The sequence below is a fragment of the Aptenodytes forsteri genome, unplaced genomic scaffold (assembly GCF_000699145.1).
Source record: "Aptenodytes forsteri isolate BGI_AS27 unplaced genomic scaffold, ASM69914v1 Scaffold239, whole genome shotgun sequence".
Classification (NCBI taxonomy): Eukaryota; Metazoa; Chordata; class Aves; order Sphenisciformes; family Spheniscidae; genus Aptenodytes; species Aptenodytes forsteri.
The window spans coordinates 1,894,247-1,905,795 of record NW_008794743.1 but is presented as its reverse complement, the minus strand read 5'-3'; the positions used below and the strand labels follow the sequence as shown (position 1 = coordinate 1,905,795).

At 39.1% G+C, this 11,549-nt stretch overlaps 2 protein-coding genes across 2 annotated transcripts in view; one reads left to right on the top strand and one right to left on the bottom strand.

Annotated features, from left to right (window-relative positions):
• The window catches only part of WDR61 (WD repeat domain 61), a 9,380-nt gene extending 4,284 nt beyond the window's left edge, over positions 1-5,096 (top strand). The window contains exons 5-10 of the mRNA XM_009274000.2: positions 418-566; positions 923-1,016; positions 1,809-1,902; positions 2,581-2,673; positions 3,323-3,401; positions 4,810-5,096. Of these exons, the coding sequence (XP_009272275.1) occupies positions 418-566; positions 923-1,016; positions 1,809-1,902; positions 2,581-2,673; positions 3,323-3,401; positions 4,810-4,899 (599 nt within the window). The 3' untranslated portion in view covers positions 4,900-5,096. The remainder of the gene's footprint in view (positions 1-417; positions 567-922; positions 1,017-1,808; positions 1,903-2,580; positions 2,674-3,322; positions 3,402-4,809) is intronic.
• Positions 5,097-5,618: 522 nt separating this feature from the next.
• Positions 5,619-11,427, bottom strand: DNAJA4 (DnaJ heat shock protein family (Hsp40) member A4). Its single transcript, XM_009273999.2, has 7 exons — positions 10,955-11,427; positions 9,770-9,950; positions 8,712-8,816; positions 7,680-7,907; positions 7,370-7,600; positions 6,676-6,776; positions 5,619-6,589 (listed from the first exon to the last, which is right to left on the bottom strand). The coding sequence occupies exons 1-7, from the start codon at positions 10,967-10,969 to the stop codon at positions 6,371-6,373; spliced, it is 1,080 nt and encodes a 359-aa protein (XP_009272274.1). The 5' UTR covers positions 10,970-11,427; the 3' UTR covers positions 5,619-6,370.
• Positions 11,428-11,549: the final 122 nt, after the last annotated feature.

The window sequence follows — 11,549 nt, the reverse complement described above, 5'->3', positions numbered from 1 at the left end:
AGTACCTCAGCCTTTTCCTTATCCTCGGTGACAATGTTCCCCCCCGCATCCAGTAAGGGATGGAGATTCTCCTTGGCTCTCTTCTTGTCATTAATATATTTGTAAAAACTTTTTTTGTTGTCTCTAACGACAGCGGCCAGATTGCGTTCTAGCTGGGCTTTTGCCTTTCTCATTTCCTCTCTGCACAACCTAACAAGATCCCTGTACTCTTCTTGAGTCGCCTGCCCCTTCTTCCACAAGTGGTAAACTCTCCTTTTTTTCCTGAGTCCCAGAGAAAAAAAAAAAAGTATGTAGTAGATTTAGAGTATTAAGAGTAGTTAGGGGGTTAAATGTCTAAACAGATGCATGCAGAACTGACATTGTTGAATAAGAACTAGAAAGAGTATTCAGCTAACTGATTTTTTCTTTTTAACACAGTTGATGCTTGGTCCCTGGCTTTTTCGCCTGATTCCCAGTACCTTGCAACAGGAAGTCATGTGGGAAAAGTAAATATTTTTGGTGTTGAAACCGGAAAGAAAGAATATTCTCTGGACACGAGAGGAAAGTTCATCCTTAGCATTGCATATGTAAGAAGCACAATTGATAATTTCTTACGTGAAATTGCTATTGCTGTAGTATGTTTTAAATCAGATATTTTTGTTTCCATTTATCAGTTTACCTCTACATAATACTAAATGACAGCCATAATTTGATAGTTCCAGATATAAACTGCATGACATTCCCCCCCTGCATATATGGAAAATATACTTTGATCTTGCTTATACGCATATTGTGAGTAAGTCAGCTGAAGTCTTCAGGATTTTTGGAGCCCAGGTATCTTGCATAGATTGTATTTGTGAAAAGTTGCCAAGAGAATGTCGGGGAGGTACATAGCATAAATGCATACAGGTGTTAAATGCATACTTCTTGTGTTTTATTACAGAGTCCAGATGGAAAATACTTAGCCAGTGGAGCGATAGATGGCATTATCAATATTTTTGATATTGCAACTGGAAAACTTCTGCATACGCTAGAAGGTAATGGTTTGCGTATTTGCAATACCCAAGTTCTGGCTTCAGTCCTCAACAAAATTAAAGGATATAACGCAAGTCAGAATAAGATACAACAGCCATGGCATAAATGAGTTGATGTTTCTGTCCATTAGTCAGTATTTAGTTATTTAGTGTGCTGTAACTTAAACCACTTAAAATATTAGAAGCAAACTGTAAACTCAGGCGTGCATCATAAATGTCTATCTCAAAAGATACAGTCAGTAATGCTTAACTAAATTCTTAAATTGCAGTTCCTTCTTGTATTGCAGTGCAGTACAAGGAATGAGGCGTGGCAGCACACATTTGGCTTAGCTTATGATTTTTCTTTTTGCTATGGTATCAGTTTTACAGCAGTTTACTTCTGTTTTAAAAAATAACTGAACATTTTTGTTGTAGAAGATGTGCATTTTTCTAACAGATAAATGGGCTTTTAATGTTCATGCAGTTTCTGTCCAGTTTTGTAGTTAATTAAAAACCCAACCACTTAAACAATATGAAATCACATTAGAAAATATGACATAATTTCTAATAAAGATCCACAGCTGAAAAAATAAGATACTTTTGTGTTGCAGTGGACATGCCTTAACATTCAAAGTTCAGAATTACTGTAGTTTCCATTTTAGGTTGTGCGAAGAAGCATGTAGGGGCATAGAGAGAAAGACTTTTCGGAGGTTGCTTTCTTTTAACAGGGAATGCTGTTCTGGTGTAGCTTCTTAAGCACTGTCATTAGTAAGAGGAATAGCTACATTCTAAGCCATATATAACTTTGAATTTCAGGTCATGCGATGCCTATTCGTTCACTGACATTTTCTCCAGATTCTCAGTTACTTGTAACTGCTTCAGATGACGGCTATATCAAAATCTACGATGTGTAAGTTATTATTTCGCAAGACATGCTAACAGGAAAATAACTATTCAGAGAGGCTGATACTGTAAAAAAATATACCAAACCCTCTGCTCTCTATAATTCCCTTCAGCTTTTGGTGACTTATTTAAGATTCTTTATTACATAAAGAAGAAAATACTACACTCTTAAGAGAGTTTTTAAAAAGTGCGTAGGTGGATGACAGCCTTAACTTGAAAACAAATTACTTTCCTCATATTTGCCCTGTAGGCAACCGGCTAACTGTTTTGTGTATCTGTCCTGTATGTTTGTGTTTGCCCATCTTAAACATCTGTTCTGTACTCAAGAAATTATATTTATGACCTATTTCTGTCGCATTGTGCAAAAACTTGGAAGACCCTGGGGAGGAAAAGGCGCTGCTTCAGTGATCTTCACTCCCCTAAACCTGCATTACTTTGCCTTCTTCATGGTGAACCTGTTTTGTCCACCAATGTGTCTTCTTAGTGTCTTCTTTTTATGTTAAGCATTTGAAATGGAAAACCAGAATGTGTTGCAACACCAGTTCAGCTTGGATGAACAAATGTCCAGAAGTCACCTTCCATGACCTTGCACTGAACCATTCCCGACTGCACTAGCTAGAGTATATTCCTGTTGCTTTTTCCCTGGAATTCACAAACCAAATGTTAAAATTTGTTCTTTGCACAGGCAACATGCAAACTTGGCTGGCACATTAAGTGGTCATGGATCCTGGGTATTAAACGTAGCGTTTTGTCCTGACGATACCCATTTTGTTTCCAGGTATTGAGGATTTTTAACTTGTTTATGCTTACTGAAAAAAAAAGTAAATATAATTTTATATTTCTAAAGGGAGATGGATCATAAAAAGTAAATGTGTACAAATTGCAATGGAATCTATAATGGAGTAACATACATTACAATTAAAGACTCAAGAGCCAATCTGTGATGTGATACCAGTTGTAGTGAATAGTATTTTATAGTGCAAGTCATCCCCCTGCAGTGTAGTTCCCTACAAGTGAAGAACATCTAAACCTAAGAGAAGGGCAATTTGATTCTAAATAGCTGAAAAATTGCTGTTGAATTAAGAAGTACAACCTAATCTAGTTGAACTTTAGTGTTAACTCTTGAAACAGCTCAGGCAGTTGGGGGACCAAGCATTTGTAACAGGAGTTTCTTTATCCAAAGAACTTGCTTCAGAGAATTTTCTGGCTAAAATGGGAGTCTTCATTTTCATATTGCAGATACTGAAACAGTACATTTATTTTAAAGGTAATTGGAACCTGGCAGAAGATGCATTCCTTTGCTACTTCATCCCTGTATTGATGGGTGAAAGAGGGTTTATGTCTACCGTATGAGATCTTTTAAGCTTTGCACTAAACTATAGATAATCTATTAATTTAAACATTGATCAATACTATTTTTCTTTCAGTTCATCTGATAAAAGCGTAAAAGTTTGGGATGCTGGAACAAGAACCTGCGTTCACACTTTCTTTGACCACCAAGATCAGGTATGTCTACTATTGCTTTATCTAGGTCACTGTGTTCGCAGGAGAACTTCAGTTGCGTAGTTGTGCACATTCGTGCTTCAACTTGGTGCTGTAGCTTCGGGGTTGGACTTCAGCATGCTGTAATGAAATCTTACAAGTTGTTCATGATTATTTGACACTTAATATTGAACTAATACTCCAAGCATGTACGTTGATCTCTTCCAAGTAATTACATTTTTCAGGTCCAAATAAGGGCAATCCTGAGTGGCCAAAAGGATTCTTACCAGACTGTATTTTTTATCTTTGTCTGTGGTCTTATTTCTATCACACAGCGTGTGCATGGGAATTATCTAAAAAGATGCTTGAAAGCACCCTTGAAACTTGGGACTTTTTGCTCCTCAAATGTGTGTGATACCCTTTTTTTTGTTTTGCTCAGTGCTGGCTACGTGTGAGGGAAGAGGAAGTTAGGTATCTACCAAGTTACGCTTTTTCCAAATGTTAGGTGTTAAAATAGAGCAATGCTATTTTTTAATGGATCATAGAGGAAGACTTAACAAAGGAAATTCTTTCAGATTTTATTTGGGCTCTTTCTTCCATAGTACTTTTTCGCTGGTAACCTTCTTTTCAGTTATCTACAGCTTTGGGGCTTTTAGTATTGCAGTACCGGATTTCCAGTGTTGTTTTAGCTGTGTCTATGATCTAGTAAATTTGTGGAAGGCAGAGATGTATCAGCTCTTGGGAAGGCTGGTTTTTGCGTATTAACGCAAAATGGTGTACGAGATTCCCCAAAACATGCTGTTGTCAATATACTCATTCTGTGATCCCATGTTAATGTGCTGAGTAGCCTTCACTCTTCCTGGTCTCATCCTGACGACGGAGATGGGGGTCACTTAAGAGTTTGTGTAACTGTCGTTAAGTAAGTCAGAGGACTGACCTGAATTTTTCTAAGTAAGTTTTGCACTGCTAAGTAAACGGCTCTCTTAATCAGCCCAAGGATAAACTGGATAATTCTTCAGTCTATCACGATGTGTCAGTCTGCATGAAAACTACTTCCCTCTCTTGCTTTCCTGAAGGCACTGTAAAGTACGCTTTTCAGAAAGACAGGACGGGCAAGAATGAAAATGTTAGGTTCGATTTATGCAAACCGGGGCAAGTACTTTTCAGCCTTTTTCAAGTACCTATAGATTGTGTAATCCATTGTCAGTAGGAGTGGAATGCAAGAACTTGCCAGGCTACTAGATGGCAGTGTCCTTCTCTGGTTCATCAACCTCATCTGCTGTTAGAGCAGAAGCCATAATTGGACCAGCTCTAATAAGGTGATCTTAAATAATCCTCCCTTTTCTGCTTGTTGTAGTCAGTAAGTATGACTGCTATGAAGACATTTTTTCTTAGTCTCCTGTTGATAACCTTGTGTATGTCCTGTTTGCAGGTCTGGGGAGTGAAATACAATGGAAGTGGGTCCAAAATTGTATCTGTTGGAGATGACCAAGAAATTCATATTTATGACTGTCCAGTTTAAATGTTAACTCTTTGTTAACCCTTTGGTTAACTCTGGTGGCAGTTTTTAAGACTACTGCTATCCTTCTATGTCATTTTTTGGTATGATAAAAGCATTTTAGTAATGCTGATGTGCAAAATCAGATACATACAATTTTCATTTTGTTTAGCATGAGAGAAAGCTTTACTTTTTTTAAAATAAAAGCTACAGCTGTAAGTAACTTGTGTCTAATCCTTGGAAAATGTATTTTTGGAAATACGTAGTCATGGGTGAAGTAACTGCTCAGTTAATCTCCCCTACCATTATACATAAATAGACTGGAGCTAGAAAGTGTTGACCAGCTTATTCTAGCCAAAGGAAAAGTGACTGAGGCTATGTGTTGTATGCACGGGAGATGACAGCCTGCACTCATCTTGATGTTGTCCTAATGAGTGCAATAGGGTCACTTAAGTTGAACACCTGTTCCTGCAATTGTGTGGTGACATGTAACTCATTCATCACAGTTTAATTTCACTAAAGGGTGCTAGTTGTTTCCAACCCTGACTTAACACAAACTCTACTAGAAAACCAGATAAAAGGAGAAAAGCTTTAATGTGATCATTCCACTATGGTATCTTGTCATGTTATAGAACAGCAGCAGTATACCCAGCACATGGTCTTAGGTAAGGCTCAAGTACACAAGGCCTAGGAGGAAGTAAAAATCCTTTCTAGGGAAGGCTGAAATACAGAGCTTGAGCTTCTGAAAGATCAAAATTTTATTTGGAAGCATTTGCCTGGTATGTAAATTAGAAGTATGTGGGGTACACTCTGTACACATTAGAAGGATACCTTATAACCCAAAGTTACACTTACATAGAGCTAAGCAGCTGAAGGAATGCTACTCTAATGCAACAAAAGAACACAGGGAAGAGTGCTACTGTGCACCGAGTGGGGCACGCACAAAACCCTTTTGAAATACAAAATGAGACACATAGTGTTGCAGCTAACACAAAGTTGAATATGGAGAACAATCTAGACTAGGTCATAGGAGTCTGAGGTTAGAGAAACTTATTTAAATAAAGGGGGTTCTCAAGTGGCTTAGAAAGTACAAGAGAAGCATGATAAAATGTGAACAGTTCTATTTATTAGAAGTTATTTCTGCTATGTTTTATTCTATGAAATTAATTTTCCAGTATGAAAGTATTTACATAAGACACTCCACTTAGCCTCTATCCATATTGCCAAAGTCTTATATAAATAGCATAGGTGAAATAAATTGAGAACCTTCACAGCAAAGAAAAATGTATACCAACTCAGTTGGTTCTCAGCTGTGTGACATTTGCTTTATATATAAAGACTACAAGAACACAATATAAATTAGTTACAAAAAGGTGATACTGACAGCGCAGCAACTCAATTTGCTGAACACAAAAACCACAAGCACTGGCTATTACAGCCATGCAGTTTTCATTGTGAAAATTTACATTTTAGATGACATCCATTCCACCTTGCTTTAAGATGTCTGACATTGTACTCCAGTTCTTGGACCCTCCTCATCTTCTTCATATGCTTCTCCCCCACTGTTACGGTAGGTTTGCTCACTTGGATCAAAATCTTCAAGGTCTACCTGATCCATCTCGTCTGTAATCATAACATCTTCGCGTGGAGGAAGCAGAGCCTCCAGCAGACAGAGTTTCTCCCTTGGGAGCCAGTAGTGCTCTGGGAACTGGACCTACAATTTTATTATTTTTTTTTTAATGAGTAGTTACTCCTGATGCCAATGCAGATATCTTTGCTACAGAAAAGCAGTCAACTTACCAAAAACTGTATAATTAAGCTGCCTTTGTCCATTGGGGATTTGTAGATAGGCATCCCTTCATTGTAGATACACTTTAGATCACCATGTTTTATCACTTCACCTACACGGAGGTAAGAGATGTAAGTAAGCTTACATGACAGACATTTCATAATCATGAAAAGCAGGGTTATACACAAGCAGCGTTCCCACTGCATCTGAGGGAGACTACTAAGCAACTCGTAGAAAAGGCTGCAAACTGAAGAGTACTAAAACCAAGCTATACAGAAGACAGACCATTTAGGCCATTTCCTCTACTGTAAGAGGATCAGCTTCTCTTAGCACACTCTTCAGGATGAACTGACAGATAATCTAGTAGAGTTTAAGTTTCCGGCCTCTTGAATATTTTCCTGGCTATCCACCGACTGAGGCTGAAGTTTATTATGAAGCATTTGACAGCTTTAGCTATAAATCTGCATGTAATGTTTTAGGAGGATTGACAGGAATGACAAAGAAACAACTAAATTAAATGACTGCAAGTGTATTTGAATCTGGAATGACAAAGAAACAACTAAATTAAATGACTGCAAGTGTAGTTTGAATCTGTCAGATCAACTGGTTAAAAAAAAAAAAAAAGACCCCCCCCCAAAAAAACCCAGTCCAGGCACAATGAACCAGGCAAGCAGTTTATATAGCATCAGAACTCTTAAGACCTACCTGGCCTAGATGATATGACAAGAACTCTGTTATCCAGAGTTTCAATGGTCTTTCTGAAACCACATAAAGCCTCTGAGAGTTGAATTCTCATTTTTGTGATTAAGTCATGCCCTCGCCTCTGAAAGACACTGTGATCCTTTTGATCAAGCACGATTATAACATCACCAGGCTCCAGATCGGGCTCCTGGTCACCTTCTCCATGAAATACTATCTTCTGACCATCTTTCATACCTGGAGAAAAGAAACCCATTTATTCTCTGCAGAACTATAGACTATGATTAGGGACACAGGACAAATACACAGTTCTTACCTTTATCAACATGAACTTCTATGATCTTTTTCTCTCTTACAACCTTACAGCCATTGCAGTTGTCACACCTGTCCTTCGGATTTATTCTTTCACCTTGGCCTTTGCATTCTGGACACACAGTTTGGATTTGTTGTACCATGCCAGGTCCAATCTGCTGAACTAGAACTTGCACTCCTCTTCCTTTACACACAGGGCACTTTTCTACTGCCCCTCTCTTTCCGCCATAACCTTTGACAAAAAAGTTAAATCTGATCTCAGTCTTAAAAATAAGTTACTCTATAGTAGTCAGGCTGGAACTCATTGACTTCAAGAGCACCTTTAGGGCAACTTAGAGTAGTTCAGTAATATATTTCCAACGTAACTGGAATTTAGTTTCTATCACAAAACATGCCCCGCAAGTTAGAAGTTCCTACAAGCAAAAGAAAGGCAAGTTTTCTATGCACAGCTTATTTGATTAGCCTCTGCCCCACCTCCCAACACATCTTGGTTATCAAGGAACTATCAGCACACCGACTTCAAGACCTAAACATTCCATTAATACTTTGGAAAGAATCTGCTTACTAAATATTTAATAGAGCAGTAAGATACAAGGCCTCATTAAGATTCACCTCAAAGAAGACCAGTCATTATGGATACTTAATAGTTGTAAAATGAGTTGCTTAATACAAGCTAGACTTCTACCCATAACAATTAAAAAAAAGTGTCACAAAACAGCCATTTATTAAAGTTCTGGATTAAGATACTTTTAATTTAGGTACCCTTAACTATAATCTGCAGTGAGTTTAAGTCTGCCATTAGAACAATAACTTTATACCACTACGTTTAAGAGAGCCTTATTCTTGGATAAGCATAAATAAGAACCCCCCCAGTAGACCTGAGGGGAGGGGAGAGAGAAATAAAAAAAACCACCCCACAATTTATTCCCATCCTCCCCCCAATGTTCTTTAAAAAAAAAAGCTTGGAGTAAGAGGGCGTTCTTTAAAAAAAAAAGCTTGGAGTAAGGTGGGTTTGAAACCACTTTTTTTTTTTTACCTTCACACTTTGCACAAATAACATTCTTTTGCAGTGCCAGTTTCCTTGTAATACCATTATATAAGTCTTCAAGAGATACACCTAACTGGTGCACAACATTTTTGCCTTAAAAAAAAAACAGACAACAGAAGAGAAAGATTAATTCTGGTTCAGCTGTTTTAAGGACAAATGTTTATTTAAAGGCTTCTACAGTTGTTCATGCATGCACAGTCTCAGTGAAGAAACGTAAAGTTCATTCCAAACTTTGAACACAGTTCAGCCCCCTTAAAAGCCTATGCAGTTCCATCAGCTTCCACTGAGCTGCACCCACTTACGTCAGAACGTAAAGTTTAGCTGTAATTAAGCAAAGCATCATTAAAGCCACTCTATCCCTGCTCCTACCCCTAATTTTATAAGCTTAACTGAAACAGCAAGATGCAAGGACACTACCAGCTTCAGATCTAGTCAATTCAGAAGATGCTATTATGCCTACCTACGAATTTTAATGCCACTTCATAGCATAATTTCAAAGATTTTACAGCAAGTTACTACTTGCACCTTCAACAGACATTGGGCATGGAAAAAGACAAAAATCATACTGTGCTTTTGGCAGCACTCTGTACTCAGTTTCATGTAATTTCGCCCAAATATTTTGATGAGTTTTAACATTACTGAGGTTTAATGAGGTTTAAGTTGATGGTGTCCTTTGAAGCAAGTTGCCCAAAGCATATGAGCAAGTAAGGCACAGATCTGGAAAAAAAGTAACTTAAACCAGGTCTAATTCAACTGCTCTAACCTACCAATGTTTCCCCCACCCTACAGATTACCCGCACCCACTTCAACAAAAAATAAACAGAACTCATCAGAAAGATTGCTATTGCTACGTCATGTTATCTACTTTATTAGAATCTTAATGGTAGAGTAACTAAAAAAAAAAAAAATCATAGTTTACTTGATCTATCGTTGCAACGAGCAATATCCACACTATGTGCACTTAGCAGAACAGCAGTACCATAGCACAGGTGTTTTATGCTTAAGTGCATGGTTAGAGTTTCTAGAACTTGTTTAGAACTGTGTACCTCTTCTCTCTCTATTCATTCGGCCTCCACCACCAAAGAACATGTCAAAGATGTCCATGGGTGAAGAGAAGCTGCCGCCACTCAGGCCTCCTTCTTTAATAGCCTGCTCCCCACCCTGGTCATAGAGGTCCCTTTTCTTTGGGTCCGACAGAACTTCATATGCCTGCGATATGAGTTTAAACTAAAAAGAAAAAAGAAGCTCTGAGCAACTATGACCAAGAGGAGAAGTAACCCTCTCATATGCAACTCCATCTTCAGATTGAGCCACTATAGCACTCTCTTGTAGCATGTCTTTTTCCAAAAGGCAACTCTCTAAACAAACGTGTAATAGACTGTAACAGTACACTTTTGTCCAGGAAAACCACCCTTTTTCTCCCTCTCCCACCTCCTCCCATGTTACAAGTGGGCTTAATTCAGCATCACATCCAACTTACAGGTGTATGCAAACTACACTTCGATGATTGTGGTAGTTGCAACCATTATACACCTCTAACAAATCCATTTAGAAAGGGATATGATACTATCCCCAAGTCTTGCAGGTCCCCAGACACTCAATGGCCACAGCAGTGCTAGTCATTCTGTAGCTACACAGGGATCCTTCGTGCCTGCTGAGCTGCTACATCCAGCTAGAACTACACAGAGATTTAAGTGACCAGACACTGGTGTTGCTTACTCATCGCAAATAGAAGGGCTCAGATACAGATCAAAGCATCCACTTTATCAAAAAAATTAAGGGATTTTTTAAAATAGCTATCAAGAATTTCCTATTAAGATGACTAAGTCAATTTTTAAACACAATTTGCTATTACTGAAATAATTACTTCCATTTTAAACATTATTTACTTATGACCAGGTAAAGTGGTGCAAGTAAAAAAGCAGGCCAAAAATAAAAGCAGAAAAGGTTACCTTTGACTATGTTACTATTTAACTAACTTGAGTTTTGTAAATTACTGTACTAGATACACAAATATGGAGCTTCTGTTCCTATGTTAAGGTATTACCGGACCAGCTTTTAGATAAATGATCCTATCATTCAAGTTTTCCATAGTTCTCCAATTGTGGTGCTCATTTATCCTCGTAGGCAACGTGTGGAGTTGAGCGGGTCTCTGCTAATAGCATGTAGAATGGTTTTGTTGTAAAACAGTCCACCCATGTGCAGCCCAGTGATTTCCTCTGGATAGTTACCTTGTACATCTGCATTAGCACTTTCTCTGAAGAAAACTCATCCTGTTCAGGAACACAAATCCATCCAGTGCAACCCCAGCACGCACAGTAGTGCTGGCAGCTGGATCCACCCCTGGCCTTTGCAACATCTGACACAGCACGATGGCCGTTAGGACACTACACATCCTTTCAGCTTTGCCTGTTTTAACCAGCATCTCTGTAAGAATGAGCTCCCGTTGGCAACTATGGGGAGACCGGTAAGGAACTGCGTCCAGAAAGAGGAACTAAGGCATCCCCTCCTGCCACAGCTGGGCCATCAGGCCTGCTGCCAGCTTCACATGTCTTTTACAGACTGAAGAACGGGAGCATTCATTTCATCGCACTATGCTGCGGGAAGGGCGTTATGTCCGTCCTTTAGGCAAAGCAGAATTTTAAAGCAAAATTAAGGGCGCGCTTTCCACCTCTGTACGTGAACAACGACCGGTACGCGGAGGACCCGCGGTGCCCCACACACGCGGCTCTGCGCCAGCCCCCGCGTCCTCCCGGCGGAGTCGCCCATCTTGAGGCCCGGCGGCGCCCGCAGCCAGCCCGGCCGGCGCAGGCAGGGCCCGGGCTC

Coding starts and splice junctions, on each gene's coding strand:
- DNAJA4 (XM_009273999.2), bottom strand. Junction 7,908..8,711: donor TATTTGTGCAAAGTGTGAAG/GTAAAAAAAAAA, acceptor TTTTTGTCAAAG/GTTATGGCGGAAAGAGAGGG. Junction 6,590..6,675: donor GCTTAATTATACAGTTTTTG/GTAAGTTGACTG, acceptor ATAAAATTGTAG/GTCCAGTTCCCAGAGCACTA.